Source organism: Zootoca vivipara, chromosome 9, assembly GCF_963506605.1.
Source record: "Zootoca vivipara chromosome 9, rZooViv1.1, whole genome shotgun sequence".
NCBI lineage: Eukaryota > Metazoa > Chordata > Lepidosauria > Squamata > Lacertidae > Zootoca > Zootoca vivipara.
In genome coordinates this window covers 72,773,813-72,795,595 of record NC_083284.1, presented here as the reverse complement: position 1 = coordinate 72,795,595, position 21,783 = coordinate 72,773,813, and the positions used below count along the sequence as shown (strand labels likewise).

The 21,783-nt window shown below is 49.6% G+C and overlaps 1 protein-coding gene across 2 annotated transcripts in view; it reads left to right on the top strand.

The window, feature by feature from the left end:
- Positions 1 to 21,783, top strand: part of PPP2R2C (protein phosphatase 2 regulatory subunit Bgamma) — a 48,413-nt gene that overhangs the window by 1,601 nt on the left and 25,029 nt on the right. Inside the window, exon 2 of one of the 2 annotated variants that reach the window (XM_060279036.1) lies at positions 17,885 to 17,979. The exons of the other annotated variant lie outside the window; for it this stretch is intronic. Within the exon in view, the coding sequence (XP_060135019.1) occupies positions 17,913 to 17,979 (67 nt within the window). The 5' untranslated portion in view covers positions 17,885 to 17,912. The remainder of the gene's footprint in view (positions 1 to 17,884; positions 17,980 to 21,783) is intronic. 2 annotated transcript variants of the gene reach the window in all.

The following is a 21,783-nucleotide window of genomic DNA, read 5'->3' as shown; positions in this document are numbered from 1 at the left end:
ATTCTTCAAGGATCCAGAGCAGTATTCGGTGTCCTCAGTAATTACCACTGGAGAAAATAATTTGCTCAGTTATAATATATCTTTATATATTAAAAAATACCTCATGCCCAGAAAATGGCTGTTGCTATAGCTCTTTTTCATTTTGCTGAGCATACTGTCGATTCGTGCTTTCATGGTGGCTAATACTTGAGTTGCATTTATTTTTAAAGTTTAGTCACTTTCCTGCAAGAGTAGCCTTGAAGGAGAACGTAGAGCTGCCTTCCCCCACCATACCGTTCATAGAAATGTTACTACAAATTAACTGTTGTTTTCTCATGGCAAAACAGGTTCAATGTGTCATATTCTCCATTAATTTCTATTTTATTTTAACACGAGGGGTGTTCCTGCAAAATACCCCTCATGTGATAAAAGAGGGAGTGGCGATGGTACCCAGCGGCCGCATTCCCCCACTGCACTCACACACCGTGTGACCATGTGCCAGGTGGCCTTACAACATGCACATATAGAAATATTCCATGTGGCGCTGATCCTGGCCCAAGCAATAACAACAACAACAACAATAACAACCTTGCCTATCTGGCTAGGTTTCCCCAGCCACTCTGGGTGGCTTACAGCATATGCAAAATGTTAGTATATATATATATATGTAGAATCTCTTCACACACGTGCCACAATTGTGTGTTTGGGTGGGGGATCTGAGCACCTTTAAATTGATAGCTGAAAGAGAAGTTAAATTGGGAATAATTTACATGTCTCAAGTTTTCTTCCTTTCATTTTGTGACCTCCACCTACTGTTTGCACCTTAAACAGAACCTTAAATCTTCCTGAAATAAATAAATTGTGGTGCACATAAGTATTCTGTATAAGGAGAAAAAATAATGGAGGGCAGCCACCTTTAGACATCAGTGTTTGGCATCTCTGTTACCTCCTAGTTCTATCTGGAGCTGTAGATGAAAAGTGTACCTAGGTTATGAATATAGAACAGCTGACTTAATTGGACTCTTAGGGCCAGTCTTGCCACAGGAGTGCAGGAGTGCTTTGGGAATTATTCCTGTTGAGAGAAAACATGGAAAATGTTGCATCAGAAACTAAAGCATTGGGGTGGGGGTGGGGCTTTCTTGGGGGGGGGGACATAGATTCCTGCAGACTTTTCTTAATAGAATATTTCTCAAATTTTATGGATTAATGCTATGCCCAAATTCACTAGGGATTATTTTATTTATTTGTTCAGAAATAGTACTCCGAGAGGTCTAGTAAAGAAGTTTGAAGCACTATCAAAGAAAAATAAAGATGATAAAATAAAACATAATTCAGTAAATAGCAATGCAGATTGAAAAATAACATATAATGGCTCTAAAGTCTGGGCAATTAAGAAGTTATTCACCTAGTGCCAAAAGAATATCAGACAATGGTGCCATGTACAGCCAAAGCACCGGGAAAGGGAGGGGGACACACACCTTTTTGAAATGAAGAGATCCAGAAGGCCCCTGGACAGGCTGTAGCCTCATTACCACGAGGAAAGTATATGAAGTTGTTATTTGTCCACCTAGCTCAGTATTGTTGAATGTGACTGGCAACACATTCAGACAAGAGTCTCAGTAGAGGTTAGATTGTAAATAATGATTGAGGATATTTAGGGAAACTTATTTCCCGGATGTGAGGGACAGGGGATATCGCGAAGTCCCTCCCCTCCTGAGTTCAAGCCCGTCCCCGAGCAAAGGGGAAAGCAGGGAGAGTTCCGATTCCAGTGGGGAAGCAGGAAGTCGTGTCCGAGGCTCAGGCAAGGTAGAGGAGCCAGGGTCCCAGGTGGGACAGGAAGGGGCAAGCAAGGGGGGAAGACCCATCCCTCCAACTCCAGAATTACGCAGGAAGAGGAGGGGCAAGAGGATGGGTCTGCCAAAGCTTTTGTGTTGGAGAAAGACGCGCCAAAAGCCATTAGGAGGTTCTGAAACCGACTGACAACATCGCTCCGTGTAAATAGCAATGACTTGAGCACTGTAAATACGCAGCACCAATAAAAGAATAAAATGCAGAGCTGCGTAGCGTCGTTACTCTGAAGCAGTCCACTCCGGCCACTGTGACAGCAACCTCCTAATCATTTTTGGGCTACTTCGGAGTTGCCGGGATGAGCGTGTCCGAGGCGGAGAAGTGGCGGCAGATCGCTGAGCAAGCCCAGCTAGAACTGCAACAGCTGTCGCTGCAGGCGCAGGGAGAATTGAAGGCAGCTAAAGAGGAGACTAAGAAGGTCCAGGACGACCGGCTACAACTTGCGGAACAGGTGAGAGAGCTCCAGGAAAAAGAGCAGCATTTAAGGGCGGTGGCGGTAGACCTCCAAAACAAGCTGGATGCAGAGAAAAACAAGGCGGGAGGGGCTCCCCAAGTCCAAGTGCTGCCAGGAAGGAGAGCAGGGACCCTTGTAAGCAAGTTCAATGGAGACCCGAAGGAGTTTCAGGGCTTTGAGACTGAGATCGTGTATGCTCTTGAGCTGCACCAGAATGAGTTCCCCGATGATGAGCACAGAGTAGCGTTTATTGTGGAACATCTCACCGGAGCAGCCAGGGAGTGGCTAAGACCATTAATCGCAACCAAGAATCCTTGCATGAAAAATGTCCAACAATTTCTAGAAGGTTTGAGGACGATGTATTCGTCCGATAGTCATTTGGACCAGACTAAGGAGGAACTGCATAATTTACGCCAAGGAAATATGACAGTTCGCGCATATTGGGCGAAATTCACCATGCTGGTGCACAGACTGGGGTGGGTTTTGGATTCGCCTCCCATGCAAGCTGCGTTTTACTTGGGTTTGAGCGAGGAGGTGAAGGATGAACTCTCGAGAGGTCCAAAGCCCAGTACTATGGATCAGCTGAGCAAAGCAGCTCTGGCGGTGGGGGTGAGGCAGGAATCCCGGTGGAACGACAAGCAAGCGACGCGCGCAAAGCGGGCTTGGTTCCCACGGTCGCAGGAGAAGCCACTCCCTCAACAACCCTTTCAGGCCACGCCTGGAGCCAGCCAGGACCAGGAGCCCATGCAGATTGATAGCGCGCGCGCGCGGGCTTTTCAAACCCCAGCGGCGCCAAGACGCAAGGAGGGAAGGGGCGGGAATTGCTTTCTCTGCAACTCACCCCAGCATCTCGTCAGAGACTGCCCACATCGCAGGGAGTGGCAAGGAAAGGCGGGAACGGTGGTGCCCTCCCCCACTGACGCAGCACCACAGCAGGGAAACGGGAAAGCCTGGCTGCAGGAGACAAGGGGCAGCAGCCAGGCACAGTCAGCAGACAACAGCCCCAGCCCGCCCACCCGCACAGAGAGGTGCAGAGCCAGCCCACCCCTCCCAGAGCAGGAGTGGTTCTAGAAGTGACGCTAACGCTCCCAAATGGCTATCCCCTGACGGTCCTCGCCTTAATTGACAGTGGGGCGTCCGCCAACTTCTTCTCGAGAAGCTTTGCAGAAGAGCACCAAATCCAGCTTTTGCAGTTGGATTTTCCTCTGCACGTAGCAACCATTGACGGCAGGGAGCTGCTGGGAGGGGCCATCACACATCAAACCCCCCCCATGAGAATGACGGTGGGAAGGCACTCAGAGACACTGGCGTTCAACGTCACCACCATCTCAGACCCCCCCATCGTCTTGGGCATGAGCTGGCTGGCGCGCCACGACCCCTCCATCAGTTGGCACCAGAGGTGCATCACGTTTGGGTCAGACTTTTGTCTGGAACATTGCATGCAGCACCAACCAGGGGAGGGGCCTCCGATAGCCACGGTGGCCACCATGCATATCAAAGGGGGTGAGGCAATACCCAAGCAGTACTGGGACCTGCAGGAGGTCTTCAGCGAAGCGGAGTCCGACCACCTACCCCCGCACAGGCCTTTTGACTGCCAGATCAACCTGGTGCCAGGGGCGACGATACCCCCAGCCAAGCTGTACGCCATGTCAGACCAGGAGCTGGAGGATCTGCGCGCTTTCATCGACAAGAACCTCAAGCGGGGGTTCATAAGGGAAAGCAAGGCAGCAGGGGGCAGCCCGGTCTTCTGGGTGGACAAGAAAGACACGCAACAGCGCCGTCTTGTGGTGGACTTTAGACGGCTGAATTCGGTGACAGAGCCCGTGGCTTTCCCCATGCCCAGAGTGGATGATCTCCTGACAGCGGCACGCAGGGGCAAGATTTTCACCAAGCTGGACCTAAGGGGGGCGTACAACTTGATCAGGATCCGGGAAGGAGATGAATGGAAAACCACGATGTTCACGCCTCTGGGCTCTTTTGAATATCTGGTGATGCCCTTCGGTTTGCAAGGGGGCTCAGCATGCTTCCAGGCCTTCATGCACCACGTCCTGGGGTCCCTCCTCTTCAGGAAATGCTTGGTCTTCCTAGATGACATCCTTATCTACTCGAATGACCCAGTGCAGCATGTGAAAGATGTCAGAGAGGTGTTGCAACGCCTGAAGGAGAACCACCTGTATGTGAAGCTGGAGAAGTGCAAGTTTCACACCAAAGAGGTGGACTTCCTGGGCTACAAGCTGTCAGACAAGGGGCTGGCGATGGACAAGGACAAGGTGCAGGCCATCCTGGACTGGCACAGCCCCAGGACGCGCAAAGATGCCCAACGCCTACTAGGCTTCGCTAACTTCTACAGGAAGTTCATCAAGAACTTCTCTCGCGTTACGGCTCCCATCACGGACTGCCTGAGAGGCAAGCAGAAGTTCAAGTGGACACCAGAGGCGCAAGCAGCGTTCGAAAGCCTCAAGAGAGTGTTCGCCTCAGACCAAAACCTGTTCCATGTGGTGCAGGACGCGCCCCTACGCATTGAGACAGATGCTTCTGAAAAAGCTGTGGGCGCAATTTTGTTGCAACTGGACGCCAACAGGGAGTGGAGACCCTGTGCCTTCTTCTCCAGGAAGCTGACACAGCCTGAACGCAACTACACAGTGTTTGATAGGGAACTTCTTGCGATCTACGCTGCGTTCCAGCACTGGCGACACTTCCTGGTGGGCGCGAAGCACCCCATCCAGGTGTGCACAGACCACAAGAACCTGGAGTTCTGGAGAACTGCCAGGGTGCTCAACCAGCGGCAGATACGGTGGGCAGAGTTCTTCTCGAACTTCAACTTCTCCATCCACTACATCCCGGGGGAGCAGAATGTCAGGGCGGATGCCCTCTCCCGCAAGCCAGAGTACATGGAGGAGGAGGCGCCACCAGCCCCAAGGCACATTTTCCCCCCGTCGGCATGGTCCTGCGGAGCAGCTGTGGTGAGCGAGGCAGAACTCACAGCACTGACGGCAGCGGATGAATTTGCCAACCGCATCTTCAGAGAACTGAGAGGGGGGAGGGAGCAGGCAAAAGACTTTGCAGAACGCAGAGGGCTGCTTTTCTACAAGGGTGCGCTGTACCTACCCACCACCCAGCTTCGACGTACGGTCCTCAAGCAGATGCACGACAACCCTACAGCGGGGCATTTTGGAAGGGACAAAACCGCTCACCTAGTCATGAGACACTTCTGGTGGCCAGGGGTGCGGGAAGATGTTCGAGACTATGTAAGGGGCTGTACCACCTGCCAGCGGGCGAAGGTGGTCAGAGCAGCGCCACCAGGGTTGCTGGAGCCCTTAGCCACACCACACAGGCCGTGGGAAGTGGTGTCCATGGACTTCATCACAGATCTGCCTTCGTCCAGGGGTAAGACTGCAGTGTTGGTGGTGGTGGACCTTATGTCCAAAATGTGTCACTTTATACCGTGTGCCAGGGCAGTCTCGGCAGAAGAGACAGCCAAACTGTTTGTTGATCACATTTTCAGACTGCATGGATTACCTTTAAGGGTTATTTCGGATCGTGGCCGCCAATTTGTTTCCAGGTTCTGGCGGCGGCTCATGAACCTCCTGCAGGTGGAGGTCAGCTTGTCGACGGCTAGACACCCGCAGACCAACGGACAAGCGGAGAGGGTCAACGCCATTCTGCAGCAGTACCTGAGATGCTACGTCAGCCAGCGGCAAACGGACTGGGTGGATCGCTTGCCACTAGCAGAATTTGCCTACAACAATGCAGTGCACGTCTCCACAGGGGTGTCGCCCTTTAAGGCCAATTACGGGCGCGACCTCAGATCTTTCCCAGAGAGGGAGAGGGAGGAGGAGGAGGAGGAGGGCCCACAGGCTGAGGATTGGGCAGAGGAACTGGAGACGGTGCACCAGCAGCTCAGAGACCACTTGGAGAGGGCCAAGGAAGCGTACAAAAAGGGGGCAGATCGCCACAGGCGACAAGGGGAGGTCATCAGGGTGGGGGACAAGGTGTGGTTGTCCTCGGAGGGCCTTCCCACCAGAGGGAGGTGCAAAAAGCTGGCACCCAAAAGGCTGGGCCCCTTCACGGTCACGCAACAGGTAAACCCGGTGGCATACAGGCTGGCACTGCCAGAGGACATGAGGGTGCATCCAGTGTTTCATAGATCGCTGCTGTCGCCGTACAGGGAAAGCAGCAGGCTCCGAGACAGCGAACAAACCCCCGAGGGAGGGGGGGAGAGGGAAGGCAGGGAGCAACTCAATGAGGCCACGGCCATCCTGGATTCAAGGTGGGGGGTGGGGGGACTGGAGTACCTCATGGCATGGGAGGATGCTCCACCGTCCCAGAATGAATGGGTCCCAGCCACTCAGATACAGGAGGAATTCTTGGTGGAAGAATTTCACGCCCTCTTTCCCCACAGACCCAAGCCCTGGCACATGGAAAGGGAGGGGGAGGAGGAGGAGGCACGGGAGAGCAGCTCACCATGGCGCTGGGAAGCGGAGTTTGAGGAACCAGAGGATGAGGTATGGGTGTCACCGAGATCCACCCAGTCAGAGGAAGGAGCAGATTGGCAGAACGTTTTTACCCCCACCAGCTCTGACGCCACGGACTTTTTGGGATTCCCGTCCGCCCAGGCGGAAGGGGGGGGCTCGCAGGACTGGGGGGAGGTATTCACACCAACGGGCTCGGAGAGCACTGAGTTCTTAGGCTTCCAGTCGTCACCGACACATGGGGGGGGCCTGGGGAGGGGTGAAGGAGAGCTTGGGAGGGGGGTGGATGTGAGGGACAGGGGATATCGCGAAGTCCCTCCCCTCCTGAGTTCAAGCCCGTCCCCGAGCAAAGGGGAAAGCAGGGAGAGTTCCGATTCCAGTGGGGAAGCAGGAAGTCGTGTCCGAGGCTCAGGCAAGGTAGAGGAGCCAGGGTCCCAGGTGGGACAGGAAGGGGCAAGCAAGGGGGGAAGACCCATCCCTCCAACTCCAGAATTACGCAGGAAGAGGAGGGGCAAGAGGATGGGTCTGCCAAAGCTTTTGTGTTGGAGAAAGACGCGCCAAAAGCCATTAGGAGGTTCTGAAACCGACTGACAACATCGCTCCGTGTAAATAGCAATGACTTGAGCACTGTAAATACGCAGCACCAATAAAAGAATAAAATGCAGAGCTGCGTAGCGTCGTTACTCTGAAGCAGTCCACTCCGGCCACTGTGACACCTGTAATTATGTACCTAACATATCCACTGAAGCCAAACGTGGGAATGTTCAAAAATGCTGAGTGATAGATGCCAACTTCACTCTAGATACAGTGCAAGTTCCAAAGCAGTGTTCCTCAACTTTATCAAACAAGATGACCCTGGTTTTCTTCACAAAAATCTACTGAAAGAACTGGACTGCATTGGAAATTTCCTCAGCAGGCCTCAAACCACAATGGGTTAATAAAAGGTGGGGTGCTGCATATTAGCAGGGGCGTAGCAAGGGGGCGTTGGGGGTGGGCCACTCCGGGTGCCACCCTGGAGGGGGGTGACACTCAGGGCGCCCCCCACCTCCACCTCCGATGACGGCCGCCACTGCCGCCGCGACCGCCACCCCGGAGGCCCCGATGTTGCCGCCATCCCCCTTCCCTTCATATTGCCGAAGGAGCCGGGATTAGCCCAACCAGCACAGTGCGGCAAGGCCTCCTTCAAACCTTGCCGCCCAATGAGGAGGCGGGGGAAGCTGCACGCCAGCGCGCCGTAAAAGGCAACATGGGAGGGGCAGTGAAATGTTGCTCTTGGGAGGGGAAAGGCGAGGCACCATTGGCTACTTCACATGCCACTCAACAGAGTGGCGGGTGGGGCTGTGCATGGAGCTTGCTGTGTGTCCTCTTCCTCACCCTCTCCGCTTTTCCTCCATCTCTGTCGGAGCAGACGGTCAGACCTTCCTCCGTGCACTTTCGGTTGGAGAAGCAAGTGAGGAGGCAGCCCAAGGTCCTGTGTTCGTGGCTGCACCCATGACCATAGGGCCTGGCGCTGTCCCTACGTGTCACTGGAGCGGTTTCCTGGCGGGAAGCCGCTCCAGTACCTTGCGGGGATGGTGCCGAGGTCCTGTGCTTGCGGCTGCATCCGCAACCGGAGGGTCCCGACACCGTCCCCACGTGGCGCTGGAGCGGTTTGCCGACGGCGGCGCTGCCCAGCGCGCATGCGTTGTGTGTGGTGACGCCACACATGCTCGCTGCATGGCAGCACCCCACCCCTGGGTGCACACCGCTCCAGGTGCCGGAGCAGCTTCCTCCACCCCTGCATATTAGTGCCAGGTTGATCACTGAAAAAATATCTGCCATCTAGGATTTGATTGTCGTTTGTGGATGAGTCACAACTTCAGCCATAGTTTGGTGAAACAGATTATTTAGATAGGGTTGTCATATTTAAAAACATTTTTTAAGAAAAATCGCCCTACTTGCCATACGTCCGGGTTTTCCGGGATATTTTGCAGATTCAGCAAAAATCTGCCTGAATGCCATTTCGCAGCCCGATTCCCAGATTTATGGCAGCCCTAATTTACGGTAGTTCCATTCCAATTTGGCTGTTACTGTGATTTTTGTTACCCATGCATGCTGGCACAAAAAAAATCTTAATTTCACATACATGCTCAGGCTGGATCAGGTACAAGACCTTCGGGTCATAGCTTGATGAAGATGTAGACCCAGTGTGCGGCAGCTGTGATAAGGACAGATTCTATGCTAGGAATCATTAGGAAAGGAATTGGGGGGGGGGGAGTCTGTCCATACCATGGCATCATACAAACCTATGGTGTGATTGCATTCAGAATACATGCAGGTCCTGCTAGGTCAGGCATCCCCAAACTGCGGCCCTCCAGATGTTTTGGCCTACAACTCCCATGATCCCTAGCTAACAGGACCAGTGGTTGGGGAAGATGGGAATTGTAGTCCAACACATCTGGAGGGCCGAAGTTTGGGGGTGCCTGCGCTAGGTGAACCTAATCTGTTCATGAGAAACAGTTCATAAGGTGAGTGTTTGCATAGTGAGCTGACAATTTCCATTCTTAATTGGGAAAATCCCGGTGCATTCCCAAAACCATAATGGTTAACCCCCAAATGATTAAAAAAAGCAACAACAACAGAAGCTTGAACATAATTACCGTACACACAGGCCTTGCTATTCAGATTCTCCTCTCCTTTCATTTTATTTTCACTGACCACAGTTCCATAGGTTGCACTCAGTCAGGGTGCTGAACAACTATTGCTGATTTGTATACATGCAGTTCCTGCTGTTCGGATATTTGAATCAGACATTCCTTTAGCGACCTTAGAGTAAAGATCCTTCATGTGCAGATAACTGAAAGTTCATATAACGAGTGTTTGCATAGCTGGACTTGCATGTAATATGTATGGTTCACATCACCTCACATCAAAAAGGATAGGGCACAGTTGAAAAAGGTTCAGAAAAGGGCAACCCAAATGATCAAGGGAATGGAAGGACTCCTGTGAGAAAAGGTTGCGGCATTTGGGATGTTTTACTTTGGAGAAGAGGCAAGTAAGAGGTAGCATGATAGAAGATTATAAAATGATGTGTGGCATAGAGAAATTGGATAGAGAAAGGTTTGTGGGCTTTGAATGAGGATTGGACATTGGGGGTCTGCTGATGTCATGAGAGCCCGCCTCAGGGCGTGCTGACATTGTGCAACATGCTCAATCGCGGGGGCAAGGCGATCCTCTCAAACCAGATACAATATTAGGATAATTCCTAGTGTTGGGGCAGAGTAGTGTGCTTATGCAGGCCTACAATATTACTGGAGTTTCCAAGGTTCATATAACAAGCACTGTGTTGAGTAGTATATGATATTAAGCTCAGCTTTTTTATAGGAAAAAAGGTGCCAGTACTCGCCATGATCCTCTCCAGGGGTGTCTTGCCCATAGAGGCAAGTGGCGCGGGGTGTCAGGACGCCAAGTTCTGGAGGGTGCCAGGGAAGAGCTGGAGGCTGGATGCGGCGCTTCCTGACATCAGCTCGCTGCCCTCACGCGCTGAAGCAGCAGAGCCCCTGCCTGCTGTGGCCACTGCGGCACGGGTGCCAGGGAAGAGGCGGCCAGGGAAGAGGCGGTGTGGCGTGGCGCCTCCCAGCATCAGCTCACCGCCCTCTCCGCCCTCGTCGGGAGCAACTCTGGGAAACGGGGGAGGGCACCGGAGGGATCTTTGCACCACGGCGCCAGATATACTTAAGATGGCCCTGAGCCTCTCCACCCCCCTTCTCTCTCCCTCTCTCTCTCCCCCTCTTCCGCCGCTCCCACTTTGCATGCCCCTCCCCCTTCCTCAAGCTTCCCCCCACCTTGCTCCATCTGCTGTTCACACCCACCCAGCATTCTGCCCTCCTCCTCCCCCCTTCCCCTCCTTCCAGCCACCAGCCACACTGCCCATGCTCACCTCGTGCCCTAGCCACAGAATGGAAGGCGGTGGCACTAGCAGCACAAGATTTGGGGGGGGGGCGGGGAAGGTGCCGGTACTGTGTACCATTGAACACCGCCAGAAAAAAAGCCCTTAAGATTTCTGGCTGCTATCTTTCATTTCTTGCTAATAGTCAGGGATTATCAGTTGTTGTTTCCTGAATGACTGAAAATCCCTTTAGAAAATGCCACCGTTCAACTAGTGGAAGGGGCAGAGAAATAGTTTTGCAGTGTGAATTAAAAGACAGAGAGTGGGGCATTTTAGAGCTTGGCTTTATCTGGACTGGAAGCAGCCGGGGTTTGGCTAAGGATCCCACGCACAATCGGGGAATCTGATGCAATTTTGCACCTGCATTTAGAATGCGTTTGCTTGCACTCTGGTGTGCTCAGCTATGGCCCTACAATTACGAAGACTGAGGCAGCCTCTTCAAGTGCTGAATTCTGGGGAGGGCGGATCTTGTGGTGAATGCTGGGGCTCCATTCCCCCTGGCCCCCCTGGCCATTTCCTTCTGTTGTAAGATAGACATGGGTGTGCCACACAACCTGCCCTGTGTCCCTAAGAAGTTAACCTGCTGATCTCAGGTGTGGTGAAATTGAAATTATATTCAACTGTCAGATTGATCTGCATCTGTATTTAAAACTGGGAGGTGTGCCATCCTGTCCTTTGTTTTAGGCAGCAAAATGTCTTGGCTCAGCCTGTATTTGTAAGCAAAACAATCTCCAAATCTCTCAATAGCAAATGAGACCTTATAGCATCAACCTAGACAGGTGGTGGTTCAAGAAAGTGTGAAGCATTTAACTATAGTGTTGAAATCACACCAGTTGCTACATCTGAAGGGTGAGGTCATTATCTTGTATGAAATGCTAATCTCTTTGTAATTGAAACTGGCAGATCAAAATAATTGAATAATGCAAAACGAAAGAACACACAGTTCGCGCAGAACACTTCCTGTTGCTCCACTGCAGGGGATTTTTTTCAGCACCTACATCATTCTGAAAGGGAAAACTTATGTTTTGTATCATAGCCATCTAGAAAATTTTTCTTTTATAACCGGGTCTCCTTCAGAATGGATAAATAAATTAGAGGAAGATAGACAAGTTGTCAATTCAGTCTATGACACTGAAATATGGTGGAATAATACTGAATATTTTATGGTAGAAAAATTAGAAATGATTGTCTTTTATTAAACTCATAAAAAGAAAATCCATCACTACTGGGTATATCACATAACTTATTCCACGTCTCATCTTTCAAAAAAATGAAAATGAAAAAGGCAATTCACATACTATAAGTTATCAATGTATAAGGAAACATCCCTCCTTAATGCCTAAGTGAGGGAAATAAGATAAGATGATGTGTAAAATCAAGCTGGTGAGGCTGGGGAAGAAATTTGATTCAGTTGAGAGTTAAATTAAGCTGAATTTGTCAAATTTGCAGTTTCCAAAACAACATGAGAAATGAAACATAGCCGTTCTTGCACTTACAGTACCTGAATTTTGCAGTGCAGTTTTCCAACTAACCAGTGTTTACAAGAAATCACAAATTAGGTAAACCTGTGCATAAACATGAATATATTAGTGTAAACAAGGTACAAAATGCTTGCATACCTTTTCTAAAGGTAGAAAACGCTTGCAAAAATGTGTATATTAGTCAAAACTGCATAAAAAATGTATTCTTAGGAGAAATTCACTCTAAAATGCTGAAGGCATTTCATTAGGATTAAAAAATAATAATAAATTGCTTCAGAAATATGGAAAACTGAACAGAAATTGACAGTTCCTTCCATCCCTATCTGGTAGTAAACCTAATTTAATTCATTGGGACTTACTTCTGAGTAGACATGCAACTGTAGATGGTTTTTGATAAGTTTTTGATAGGCCATTAGCCAGTGCATTTCATTTGTCTTAAAGGTTCCATAAGATTATTTGGTGCAAAAGACTAACAGAACTATCCATCTGGAACATCATTAACTTTGAAAGGAAGGCAACTGATTAGAAAATAAATAGTTGAGGGATATATGTGTATTGTACAGAATATGTAAAAAATATGTTTTATTTCCTCATCAGCAATGAACTGGAAGAAAGACATGTACAAAATATACCAATTGCAGTGGAACAGAAAATACTGGATGAAAGTGGAATTAATTAATTAATTAATTTTCTATACTGCCCTTCATCTGAAGAACACGGCATGGTTAACAATACAAAGATATCTACAGGTGATACCTAACACCATGTAAGCTAGCGATGATACACCCAGGAACTTCACGTAGGTGCTGGAGAGGCTGCACCGCCAAAGGCACATAACTCCACATATGGTGGGAATGCTCCAAAATTCAATCTTTCAGGATATCAGTTTTACAATAGATCTGCAAAATAACAAAACAGGTAATAGAAGCAACTCCAGAACTGGTCCTACTAAATATCTTCTAAGACAAAAACATACAGTAAATAAAAGTGTGGAAATACAGGCTTTAAATCCTTTAAAAGTGCCCCTTTCGGTTAATTCCAAAGTATTCCACTTTAAAATCTCCTTCCAAATTTCCTTCTTCCCCCAGCATAGAAGACCACACATTTAGTAAGTTATAAAATGGTTTACTTACAAACTCCCCAGAGATCATATTCACGTACTTTTCAATACAGCAGTAAAAAAAGCTCTGCAGACAGTAAAATGTAGCTTGGTTACAAGATGGTAAAAGTCCCTAAACTATTGGTATAGGACAGGGGTGGCCAACTCCCAAGAGACTGTGATCTACTCACAGAGTTATAAAATGGCAGCGATCTACCCCCTTTTGGGGGGTTTAGGTCAAAGTTGTTGAGTTTTTTTTAGGAAGGCCCCATTTTGGGGGGGTTCGGGTCAAAGTTATTGAGTTTTTTCAGGGAGGAGGTAAAATGTTGAGCTTTTTTTAGGGGAGTCACAGTTGTTCAGCTTCTTTGGGGGAGCCAATGATCTACCAGTGATCTACAGCAGACGTCCAGTGATCTACCGGTAGATCACGATCTACCTGTTGGACATGCCTAGTATAGGAAAACACTACTTTCAGATTCCATTCTTGTCTGAAGCAAAAGTGACTGGTTAAAGTCATCTCCCCCTTCAGCCTGCCTGCTACATTTTTCACCATAGGAAGTTTCTGAATTGGGTTCAAGGGCAGCCCCACATATAGTCATAGCTGCCAAGTTATCCCTTTTTTAAAGGGATTTTCCCTTATGCTGAATAGGCTTCCTCGCGAGAAAATGGAAAACTTGGCAGCTATGCATATAGTGCACTACAATACTCAAATCTGGAGGTCACCAGACTATGGAGCACAGTGACCAAGTAATCGTGGTCTAAGAGTCAATGGAGCCAGCAAACCAGCCAGAGATGGAAATAGACACTCCAGTCCGGATGGCATTACCACTTGTTGCAAAGAATCTGAAAACATATACCGTGTTTTTCTACTACACGGTTGCAACTCCTGGACCTACTTCCAAACGCCATACATTGACCAGGTCTTCTGCAGACAGCCTTTATGCACACAAGCTGTAGGCTCTGTCTGTGTAATCTGAGTAGAAGTGTGCACAGGCTCTGTGAAGGAGCTCTGAACAATGGGTGGTGAATAATCATGCTTCCTCTTCTACATCAGCGTTTCTCAACCACTAGTGTGCTGCGAGACGCTGGCTGGTGTGCCGCGACGTGCGGCGACGAGAAGGGCGGTTTGCATTGTCACGTGCCTGGCGGCCGCCAATACACAACACTGACCCGCCGGAAAGCAATATTTCTCCTCCTCTTTCCCAAAGCTCAGTGCAAACGACTGGAGGGTGGTTTTAGAGTCTAGGGAGGCCCCCTAGGGAGGCGCGCTCCAGATCCGCCGCTGGCCCCCCTTAAGCCGCATCGAGGTTGCTCCGCCTCCCCTGCCTCCTTCGCCCGTCCTTCGCCATGGCTGCGCGGCGGACGCTGGGCTTCGCGGTCCGGAATTACTCGTAAGCAGCAGTCAAGGTAACCTTTCGCCTTTGAGCCGCCCCGCAGCTCCCCTGGAAGTGCGCGCGCCCTTGTAATTTGGCAAGTGTTTCTTACAGTCATAATTATATAGTCAATATAGGGCGGCACAGAGTTAAATTTTTTAACTTTTTTAATGGTGGTGTGCCTCGTGATTTTTTTCATGGAACAAGTGTGCCGTGGCCCAAAAAAGGTTGAGAAACACTGTTCTACATATTGAAGATCGCCACACTGTAGTCATTTGCACAGGATTAGTAAAAACTCTGTGGAAGACAACCGAGTGCATAATTGATACCCAAGGATCCATACACACATGCATCTATGCCACCCTAACTGGTTCGCATTTCAGTATGCAAACTGCCCTCACTGAAGAATATTATGTTTGAGGTGATTTGAAAGTTGTCTCTGTTATTTGAGCTTCTAAATGACATAGCATCACACCTTGTGATTCAATTGCCAGTATATTGCCAGAAACTATCAGTACTGTATTATTTCTAGAAATCCTTGAGATATACATGCAAATATGTAAGAGATAAAGAAAAATGTGTGTAACAATAGGAATTCTCAGACTTTTGTTGCTTGAGGATGGCTTCTAGCTGTCTTGTATCATTTTTGTTTTTTTACAGCAAGGGTGGGAAACATTTTTCAATCTGAGGGCTGCCTGCTCAGGGGGTGGGGGTGGTAAGGGGGAGGCAGAGGCAAAAGCCAGGGGATCAGTGGATGTACAGCAGACAACATTTCACCCATGCAAAAGTCTGAGGGTCACACCCACCCACCTTTCCCCATCTTTTGTGCAGGCAAGGAAGAGGCATTCAAAGACACAATCTAAAAGGTGTGGGGGGAAATCTAAGGAGGGTGTGGAGCAGGACTGGCAAAGGGTGTGGCTTGGGCAGGGGGGTTGTGGCCTAGAAAGGCCTGGAGGGTTGAATTCAGCCCCCTGACTGAGGTTCCCCACCATAGCTGCCAAGTTATCCCTTTTTTAAAGGGATTTTCCCTTATGCTGAATAGGCTTCCTCGCGAGAAAAGGGAAAACTTGGCAGCTATATTCCCCACCCCTGATTTGCAGGCTAAAATGTACCACACGAATTAAATGTTGAAATAAAACAGAGGATGTTGATCACAAGAGCTGAACATTCTCATCGGGATCATGGAGAAAATCACTTTGGACCTCTGATGGAATAATTTCTAATGCAATACACAAGGCATTTTAGATTAATTTGTACTTAGACTGTTACAGGGAAATTATAATTGGAAGGTTTCCCATAGACCTAAGTGCACTTTTGCATGATCTTTGAAGACTCTCCGAAGCAACACTTCAACCATTTATTTTGTTGAGGTTGGAACTGACAGAATGGTGGGAGAGGGCTTGGAATACATCAATTAGTTGGCAGAACAATCCTACCAGAGGGTTGCGAGAACCCAGCATCAGGCGATGCAAACCCTTGCCAGGCACATGGTGGAAGGAAAGGAGGAATGGCAATTCCCCTCTATTTTATTTCTTTCTGGGGGCAAATCATACCACACACTTAAAGCACACGACTTCTGCCAAAGAATCCTGGGAATTGTAGTTCTCCCCCACAGAGCCACAATTCAGTATCCTTAACAAACTACAGTCCCCAGGATTATATTGGGGGTGGGTGGGAGTCATGTACTATCAATGTGTATTAGGTGTGCTTTAAATGTTTAGTGTAGAACTGCCCTGTTGTTGTTTTCTCTAGGAATGTCTCTCTCATGGTTTCCAAAATATATATGCCATATCCTGGGCTTGTGTATATTTGCCCCGGTTTTGAGAGTGTGCTGGGTTGAGTGGGGAGGTTTTGGATCCTTCAGATTCAAACCTTCCCCCTAATATGCTTCCTGAGATGCTCTGCTTTTGTTTCTATCAATGCCAGGGCTCTGGTGTTGGTGAGGCAAGGGCCACTGAGGTTTCTGAGGCAGTGGGGAGGGACCCTACAAAGTCAGATCACCCTCTCAGAGAGGCAGATCTTAAGCATTCAATGACTCCTGGCTGGGACACCCTTCCAGGGACCATAGGAAATATTAAAATAATCTATAAAATATTAAATAATCAAGGCAAGCTCAGAATTTGTCTCATCCTCTTTTAAAGCCAGGGGCCAACCACATCCTGTGGCGGTGAATTTTATGTAATGTATAATTGACTTACAAGATCCACTGCCACAGCCACAGGATGTGCTGATAGCCTCTAGGTTAGAAGACTTGAAAGGGAGATTATTACTGGTAAAGAGGCGTGTCATTTGCAGTGGTGTTAAAAGGCTGCATGCCTCTGAACAGCGCATGCTAGAAACAGAGAACAGAGAACAGGGCAGGGCGTTTGCTTTCCCGCCCTTTTGTGTAGGCAGCTCTCTTGGAAAAAAGGAGGCTGGACAAGGTGGCACCTCTGTCTGATCCACCAGAACTCTTTTGATGTAACAACCACACATTTAAAGGCTTCGAGTAGAACCTGGGACCAGAAAACTTGGGTTTTATCTCCTTAGAGCAAGCATGGCCAAACTTGGCCCTCTAGATGTTTTGGGACTACAGTTCCCATCATCCCTGACCACTGGTCCTGTTAGCTAGGGATGATGGGAGTTGTAGTCCTAAAACATCTGGAGGGCCAAGTTTGGCCATGCCTGCCTTAGAGTATGCCTTGCATCTTCCCATTACAGGAGAGTCAGTATCAAAAACAAGTAAGTCATGCTAGCAAACATGGCACGTTAATGGGTCAAATCTACTTTCTGAAAAGGCAAATCACAGCTGAGGTTCATGTAAAATTATATGGATACTCCCCCCCCCCCAAGAGCTAAAAGGATTAAGTTTGTCATATTTGTTCTTTGTTCTTAGAAAACCATACATATATGAGGATATATATATCCTCATCAAAAGATTTTACTGGAAGAGTTCATTCCATCAGAAATATTTTAGGGAAGGGGAAAGGCACAAAATGCCATTTCCCTTATTGCAAACAGTTTCCCCCAACACATCCTTTGCAAACACGTTACAAATTCAATTCATTAAAATAATGGTGTTTGCAAATATTTTGCCTAAATATCGTTTTTAAAAAAAGAGCAGTGCATATGAAGTTACGAAGGGCTCTTCATCGTCGTTTCTAATGAAGATGGGGCTAGATAATTTTGTTTGTTTTCTTTTTCTGCACATGTAACCTGACAGGTGCTGAACTGGCAGCACTGGAAATTGAAGTCCTCTATTTCTCCACAGGACTGGCATAGCATGGGCGGCGGCAGCCATGCAACCTTCCCCACACTGCCATGCCAATGTGTCTGAACCCTCTACTGAAGAGAACACCTCTGGAGGTGAGTGGGAAGGTCAGTCTCTATGTCTGTCCAGTCAGTGGCCTGCATGCCAGTGACTCATGAAGCTGCCCAATGTGTTGGTATTCTGTGGGCACTCATCCTCTTGGAGGGCTGGCCCTCCCATGAGGCAAGGTGAGGTGACCATCTCGGGTGGCAGGATCCACAGGGGCAGCAGCTCCGGCCTCCGAGGAATGCATCACAAGTAGAAGATCTTTATTCCCCGCTTGCTCCCAATGTAGAGCTTCACTCCTCCCTTCTTCCCTGGCAGGGGGAGGGCGCCATTTTGTGATTCGCCTCAGATGCAAAATGTCTTGGGCTGGCCCTGGATGAGAACACCACCTGTACTGTGTGAACCACGTAATGGGCTTGGCTTATGGTGACAGGATAGTCAGAGCCTTTTGCTGCTGGGCTACAAATGGTGGGGGAAGAATAATATTGGGCTGCACAAGAGTTGCGCTCACTCTCTGAGTGCAGCTTGCTTGCAGCTAGCCTGGGTTTTTGTCTCCTCACTATCTTGCATCATAGCTGCCAGTAAATGATGTTGGGCAAATTCCAAATTCCATTTTGTGCATATATGCTCAACAGTGCTAACTAAGCATCTCTTCTGAGGAAGAACTTGCGGGTTTGCATAAATCCTCAAGGCTGGGTTACTGCAATGTGCTCTATGTGGAGCTACACTGGAGGTTCTTCTAGAGCAGGGGTCCCCAAACATACCCGGCTTTGGGCCGGTTCCTCCAGCACTGATCGCGTGGCGGGCCGGAGGGTGGGGGAACACACTCCCATACGCACACGCACTTGCTTTTTCTGGCATGGCACGGAGCCGGAAATGGCTTCTGCGCACGTGCAGACGTAATTTCCGGTGCACTTCTGGGGAAGTGCGGCACCAGAAATAGCATGTGTGCGTGTGTATGGGAGCGCGTCCCCCCGCCCTCCGGCCTGCGCGTGCGCACAAGCTATTTCTGGTGCTGCGCCGACTCGGAGATGGGCAACTGTACTGCGGTGCACCGGTAAGAGCGGGCGGTGGGGGTTGTCAGGGGCCGCACAATTGGCTTGCGCGGGCCGCATCCGGCCCCCGGGCCTTAGTTTGGGGACCCCTGTTCTAGAGGGTGTAGCGAGTGCAGAACACGGTGCTTAGGTTGCCTGGAAGGGGGAACAAGCTACTCAGTGGCGTAGGAAGGGGGTGCGGTGGGTGCGGTTCGCCCCGGGTGTCATCACTGAGGGGGGTGACAAAATGGCAAAAATAACTCCCGCACCCACTGCACCCCTTCCTACGCCATTGCAGGAGCACCCTCCCCTTGAGTGATTTTTTCCAGAAACCAGAAGCATTGCAGCCTCCAACTTTGCAGGCAGAGCACAGCCTTTATGGCTAGTAGCCTTCAACAACCCTCTCCTCCACGAATCTGCCTAATCCGGAGGCATAGCTAGGTGAGGCGGGGGGCACTGGGCATCACACCACGGGGCCTGCAGCGTGCCTGAGCCACGCATCTCTCCTGAGCATAGCTGTCAAGTCTCCTGTATCCCCCGGGAAACCCCCGTTTTTCCGGCTGTCCCCAGCCGAAAAAAATGATTTTTTTGTTTCCCCCCGGTTTATTCTGGTGCGGCGGCCATTTTGGAACTGGGCTGAGCATGCTCAGAAGCGACTTTTGATGCTGCTCTGCCCAGTTCCAAAATGGCTGCAGCGCGACTTTTGGTGCGACGGCCATTTTGGAACTGGGCACAGCAGCATCAAAAGTCACTTCTGAGCATGCTCTGCCCAGTTCCAAAATGGTGGCAGTCTGCTACTTCCGGTCCGGGCCCTTATTTCTCAGGCTGAAACTTGGCAGGTATGCTCCTGAGGGGGAGGCAGGGGGAGGACTGCCTGCAGGCTGCGCAATGCTTTTTTGAGCAACGCAGGGCTTGCATCTGCCCACTGCCTCAGCCACCCTACAGCTGAGGGGGAGGCTGCGGAGAGGCTCCACACAGCCCTGCCTTGGCTCGCCCCACCCCCATGGGCAGCTTGTCTGCCCCATGGTTATCAGATTTTTTTCAAGGAATCCGGGGACATTAAAAATAAATAAATTAATGCTTTATTATTTTAGGAAAGGGTTGCCCAGAGTTCTTGACCTTTTTTTGGAGGGGGGGCAAAGTTGTTGGGTGTGCACCTTGACACAAGGCAGGCGGAGAAGCCCATCTACAAACACACAAACTCCCCCAAAAAGAGGTTGGGGGGGGGGAGAGAGATTGAGTAAAGGTGCTCGCTAGTCTTGGGAAAACATGCATTAAAACACACTCACAAGGCTCTGTCTCTCTCTCTCTCTCTCTCTCTCTCTCTCTCTCTCTCTCTCTCTCTCTCTCTCTCTCTGTCTGTCTGTCTGTCTCACAACGCAGCACAGCTCTTTTCTAGGCTTCTCCTCCTCTTCTTCACTGCCTCAGTGTCTCATCCCCCCCCCCAACTCAGGTGCACAGAGCCTGCAGCAGAAGAGCGCCGTGGGCTCTTCTGCTGCGGGCAGCTCTGTGCGATTTTGGGGCGAGCATTGATTGAGGAAGCGAGCTCATGCCTCGGTTTAAATAGCCCCCAACCCCAGCCAGTGGATTGGCTGGCTGGAACTTTGACGTGGCCGGGACCTCCGGTGCTGCTCGCTGCCATGGCACCCGCCATGTTACCTCGCCGGAAGTCCCCAGGCCTAAATCCAGGGAAATTAATTAAATTCTGGGGACAACATATTACTTGGGGACTTACACTGGCTGCCAATATGCTACTGGGTCAGGTCAGGTTTAAGCTATTGGTACTATCCACAGGGGACTCAGGTGGCGCTGTGGGTTAAACCATAGAGCCTAGGGCTTGCCAAACAGAAGGTCGGCAATTCGAATCCCTGCGACGAGTGAGCTCTTGTTGCTTGGTCCCAGCTCCTGCCAACAGCATGTCAAAGTGCAAGTAGATAAATAAGTACCGCTACAGTGGGAAGGTAAACAGCAATTCCGTGTGCTGCTCTGGTTCGCCAGAAGTGGCTTTGTCATGCTGGCCACATGACCTGGAAGCTGTACGCCGGCTCCCTCGGCCAATAACGCGAGATGAGCGCGCAACCCCAGAGTCGGTCACGACTGGACCTAATGGTCAGGGGTCCCTTTACCTTTACCTTTACTATTCCATAAAGTCCGATTCAGCTCAGGACCAGGTTACCTACTATTACCTATTATATACCCAGCAGGTCACAGCAGCCCCTGGGGAGATTTTTCTCCTAATAGTTCCAACGAGATCAGAATCTTCCACAGTAACTCGGAGCAGGGCTTTTGATGTGGCTGCCCGTTCTGTGAAACAGCATCCCTGTTGAGATACAGGGGCCCACTCTCTGCATTTTTGGAAAACATCTGAATTCATTTTTGTTCCCAACGAGCTTTCCCAGCTGGATGAATAGGTCTCTGTTATGAGTGTCTCATTTTATTCTTTTTAAAATTCATTTGCTGTTATTTTCTGTGCTGGTTTTTAACTGATTTTTTCATATTGCATATGTCACCTTGAGACATATATGTGGAAGGTGATTAATTAACATTTGATAAGTTGCCTATATGCACTGTACACAATTACGTTTAGTCTTGTTAATCTTTCCCTGAGCACATTGGTGTCCCTGAACACAGAAGGTCTTCTGCAGGTGGGAGCTGTAGTCCAAATATCTGGGGGGCATCTTGGAAACTGCTTTTGCTTTACACAAATCAATTTGTCCAGGGTTGGTTTTTGTTTTTTAAGCATGGGCAGCGGACATGATGCCCACTAGGGTGTTTTGGACTGTAGCTCCCATCCACCCTAGCTAGCCAATAGTCAGGACT